At 59.0% G+C, this 5,000-nt stretch overlaps 1 protein-coding gene across 2 annotated transcripts in view; it reads right to left on the bottom strand.

Moving 5' to 3' along the window:
- The window catches only part of arhgef25a (Rho guanine nucleotide exchange factor (GEF) 25a), a 29,408-nt gene extending 28,996 nt beyond the window's left edge, over nucleotides 1-412 (bottom strand). For both annotated transcript variants that reach the window (XM_084435908.1, XM_084435909.1), the window contains exon 1: nucleotides 103-412. In XM_084435908.1, coding sequence (XP_084292034.1) covers nucleotides 103-384 — 282 coding nt within the window. In that variant the 5' untranslated portion in view covers nucleotides 385-412. The remainder of the gene's footprint in view (nucleotides 1-102) is intronic.
- Between the last annotated feature and the right edge of the window lie 4,588 nt (nucleotides 413-5,000).

Here is a 5,000-nt window from a genome sequence, read left to right as displayed (position 1 = left end):
GCAGTGATCAAGCTATTGGAAACCTATCTGACTAAATGTAATAATATATAATATATAATAATATTGTAATTTCCTAGACGCCGAGGTCCCGGTAGCGCTCACCAGTTCTGTGTGGGTGACGGGCAGGATGGTGAGGGGTCCATCGGGCGCGGGGGGGGTCCCCAGGGCCTGGCTGTGGCCGCAGGCGGGCAGGGGGAGGGGCTTGCCGTCCAGCCGGCGGACCTGGCGCTCCCCCTTGGCCCCGGAGGCGGGGCCGGCGCTCAGCTTCCTCACCGGATTGGTCAGCCACTTCTTCAGGGTGCTGACGGAGCGCCTGGAGCTGGGGGAGCTGGGGGCGGAGCTGGCCGAGGCCTGGGGGGGCAGGGAGGCCACGGAGGTGGACATGCTGCCCTCGCTACCCGGGGCCGAGTACGAGTCTGGGGGGGGGAAGAGAGAGAGAGGTCAAAGGTCACTGGAGGGAAGAGGCACAGTGTGAGAGGGGATGATGAACTCCGCAGGTCAACAAATGGTTGCTTGATGTTTGTTTAAATGAGGGCAGGACTTGCAGGTCACCATACTCAGTCTAAATCAGTGAGGAGAGCTGGAACGGCAGATTGCCTTTTATTCTGTTCTGGAGAGGATGTTGGCTGACAATGGGCTGGTTTCCTGTACAGGAAGTATGAAGACCATACAGCAGGTCTGCCTCCACATGGAGGATGAAAACTGAGACATCAGCCCGGACTGAGATGAGTCCAGAGAGGAGAGATGGAGGGATGGAGGGAAGGAGGGATAGAGGGAAGGAGAGATGGAGGGATAGAGGGAAGGAGAGAAAGAGGGGGAAGGAGAGATGGAGGGAAGGAGAGATGGAGGGATAGAGGGATGGAGGGATAGAGGGAAGGAGAGATGGAGGGAAGGAGAGATGGAGAGCAGTCGTGTTAACAGAGGAGGAGAAGCAGAGTGAAATTATAATAAATAAGGGGAGTATAAATAGGTGTTATCCTCAAACACAGCTGTGCTGCTGGTGCCAGAACACATGAGTCTTTGTTCAGCGTGTCCAGGATTCAACCCAGTCTAGTTCCCAGACCGGGCTGTGTCCCGAGTCTGAGCGTACCCAGGGGTGGATCACCAGAACGGGCCTGCCGGGCCCAGGGGCCAGAGCGTACCCAGGGGTGGATCACCAGAACGGGCCTGCCGGGCCCAGGCCCAGGGGCCAGAGAGCCCAGGGGTGGATCACCAGAACGGGCCTGCCGGGCCCAGGTCCAGGGGCCAGAGAGCTCAGGGGGCTCCTAAGGTTGAGAGCGGTGTTCAGTAAATGTGATGTTGGCTTTAACTGAATGAAACTGCGCTGTAAAGACTGTGTGGTTGAGATACAGATGGATTTATTTCTGGTTATTGTGCTCTTGGCTTTGAGGGGCCTCACTCATCACCAAACTCAGGGACCTGGAATTGAACACTTGTCTGTGCAGGTGGGTCGTGACCCCAGGTAGTGAAAGAGGGCAGCCACACCTCATCCTCCCTCACCCTCAACACAGGACCCCCCAGGGCTGGACCCTGTCCCCTCACCCTCAACACAGGACCCCCCAGGGCTGGACCCTGTCCCCTCACCCTCAACACAGGACCCCCCAGGGCTGGACCCTGTCCCCCCCTCACCCTCAACACGGGGCCCCCAGGGCTGGACCCTGTCCCCCCCCTCACCCTCAACATGGGACCCCCCAGGGCTGGGTCCTGTCCCCCCCTCACCCTCAACACGGGACCCCCCCGGGCTGGACCCTGTCCCCCCCCTCACCCTCAACACGGGACCCTCCAGGGCTGGGTCCTGTCCCCCCCTCACCCTCAACATGGGACCCCCCAGGGCTGGATCCTGCCCCCCCCCTCACCCTCAACATGGGACCCCCCAGGGCTGGACCCTGTCCCCCCCTCACCCTCAACCCGGGAGCCCCCAGGGCTGGACCCTGTCCCCCCCCTCACCCTCAACATGGGACCCCCCAGGGCTGGACCCTGTCCCCCCCTCACCCTCAACACGGGACCCCCCAGGGCTGGGTCCTGTCCCCCCCCTCACCCTCAACACGGGACCCCCCAGGGCTGGGTCCTGTCCCCCCCTCACCCTCAACACGGGACCCCCCAGGGCTGGGTCCTGTCCATCTAGGCATAAACGTTCTAAAGTGTGGTTACATTTCACGTGACAAGATGACAACACGGACCCTTGCAATGCTTGCAAAAACCTATATCATCAAAGCAGGGAAATATTACAAATATGCAAAAACATTTGGCCACACAGCATACGATAACTAGGCAGGAATGTCCCGTTCCCAGGAAGGCTCGGCAGAGACGGGTCCACCACAGACGTCTGAGGAGATTCAGAGAGTCTCCCCAGATCCTCAGGAGCTTCTGCCCAGGCAGAGAGCCTCCTGACTGGGAACACCACCCCCGGTACGGGAGCAGCACCACGCAGGACCAGAGGCCTGGCAGAGAGGTCCGGTCAGCAGAACGTATCCCAGGGGTTTCCCATGTCCGTGCCCAGGGGCCCATTGTCTCATAATCCTCTGTGAGTACGTCCCCCTTCAGTTAGAATCAGAAGCCCCACCCCCCCCCTCCCGGTTTCCACTGGTTTACTTTGTGGCCTCCGAACATCTAAAAATACCCTCTCGTCCAATCCCTGACCTCCCCTCCGCAGTGATGTCACAAGGACATGGGAAGTGAGGCAGGATGGGTCAGGACAGATTGAACAGGAAGTTTAATCCCTCTCTGGTTTTGGGTGGGGAAATCTTTGTTTGGGTTCTGTTTGTTTTCCTGCCCCCCCCCTCCCCCCCCCCCCCCATCCTGTTAAACTGGACCAGAGCTTTTCCTCTTTTATCTATTTCTGCGCCGACACGGGTCGCCTCAAACTTCCCGTCCATCTTCCTGCCCTCGCACTGACCTTTGACCCCCCCACGCCACCACCACCCTCAGCGCTCTCCTACAGATGGACAAACTCTCTCCACCACCGGCACGACTCCCACAGGGGTTGTTGTTGCTCCGTCTCTGCCCCCCCCCCCCCCCCCCCCAGGCCCCCGGCAGCAGACCAGCCATCTGGCTTCTCCATGGGGGGCCGCAGGTGGGGGAGGAGTCTAGCAGTAGGTGGGGGAGGAGTCTAGCAGCAGGTGGGGGAGGAGTCTAACAGCAGGTGGGGGAGGAGTCTAGCAGCGGGTGGGGGAGGAGTCTAGCAGCAGGTGGGGGAGGAGTCTAACAGCAGGTGGGGGAGGAGTCTAGCAGCAGGTGGGGGAGGAGTCTAACAGCAGGTGGGGGAGGAGTCTAACAGCAGGAGGGGGAGGAGTCTAGCAGCAGGTGGGGGAGGAGTCTAACAGCATGTGGGGGAGGAGTCTAACAGCGTCGCGTCTCCGGTCTGATGGGCGACGGCCCGGGGAGGAAGACACGGTCTGAACAGGTAACGCAGGTGACCTGCTTATGTCTCTTCAGCCTGCAGACGACAGTGTGTGTGTGTGTGTGTGTGTGTGTGTGTGTGTGTGTGTGTGTGTGTGTGTGTGATAGAGAGAGAAAGGGACAGAGAGAGAGAGAGAGAGAGAGACCTTATCAGTCCTAAAGCTGTGCTGGTCCAGTTTGTAAGCTTCTCCTCTTGAAAGGCTGAGCTGGTGTGAACCCCCAGACCCTCAGACCCCCAGACCCTCAGACCCCCAGACCCTCAGACCCCCAGACCCTCAGACCCCCAGACCCTCAGACCCCCAGACCCCCAGACCCTCAGACCCCCAGACCCTCAGACCCCCAGACCCTCAGACCCCCAGACCCCCAGACCCTCAGACCCCCAGACCCTCAGACCCTCAGACCCTCAGACCCTCAGACCCTCAGGGAAGTGGCTCAGCTGTGTGAACCCTCAGACCCCCAGACCCCCAGACCCCCAGACCCTCAGACCCCCAGACCCCCAGACCCCCACACCCTCAGACCCTCAGACCCTCAGACCCCCAGACCCTCAGACCCCCAGACCCTCAGACCCCCAGACTCTCAGACCCTCAGACCCCCAGACCCCCAGACCCTCAGACCCTCAGTGATCCAGGGAAGAGGCTCAAAGGGATTCAAACCTGAGGCCATTCATTTCCCCGTGAAACATGAGGACGCTAGTGTTCCATGAGTCATGTCAAAAATGTCCTCTCTCCTTCGTAAAAACGTCAACCACACCAGCGTCTTTGGAGATATTCAAGGAAAAACATGTCTACATATTCCGTATACTGAGCTCTTGATACAAGTGAAGTTTATCCAGAAATAAAAAAGGGACTGTTGAGCTTCTCAGTTTTGATAGTCGGGACCCACAATGCATTTCTCTGCTCCAGTGCATCGGCTGAGCCCTCAGGCCTCTCCTCACCAGGTCTACATTTTACAGGCAGCGTGTGTGTGTGTGTGTGTGTGTGTGTGTGTGTCTGTGTGCGTGTATGTGTGTGTGTGTGTGTGTGTGTGTGTCTGTGTGCGTGTGTGTGCGCGTGTGTGTGTGTGTGTGTGTGCGTGTGTGTGTGTGTGTGTGTGTGTTCACATGAAAGGCTGGAGACTGTAAGCAGATCTGTGGCTGGCGGTGGGGGTGGGGGGGGGGGGGGGGCAGCGCTACAAAGAAGGGATCCCGAGGGAGGGGAGGGGTGGAACTGAACCCTGGTTGGGCGAGGAGGGGAGGGGAGGGGAGGGGAGGGGAGGGGAGGGGAGGGGAGGGGAGGGGAGGGGAGGGGAGGGGAGGGGTGGAACTGAACCCTGGTTGGGCGAGGAGCCACCGAGGAAACACAACATTCACAAATCTGAGCTCAACTTACTGGATTTCAAAAGAAAGAGGAGAAATAAGAGTAATAAGAGATCAGATGATTGTTGAACCCATTGTTGTTTCAGCCTGAGCCTGAGGGTCTCTCTCTGTCTCTCTCTGTCTCTCTCTGTCTCTCTCTCTCTCTCTGTCTCTCTGAGGCGTCTCTCTCTCTCTCTCTCTCTCTCTCTGTCTCTCTCTGTCTCTCTCTGTCTCTCTCTGTCTCTCTCTGTCTCTCTCTGTGTCTCTG

The sequence above is a fragment of the Borostomias antarcticus genome, assembly GCF_949987555.1.
Source record: "Borostomias antarcticus genome assembly, chromosome: 3".
NCBI classification, from domain to species: Eukaryota; Metazoa; Chordata; class Actinopteri; order Stomiiformes; family Stomiidae; genus Borostomias; species Borostomias antarcticus.
Note: the sequence above shows the minus strand (reverse complement) of the source record. Positions and strands in the feature narration are given on the sequence as shown.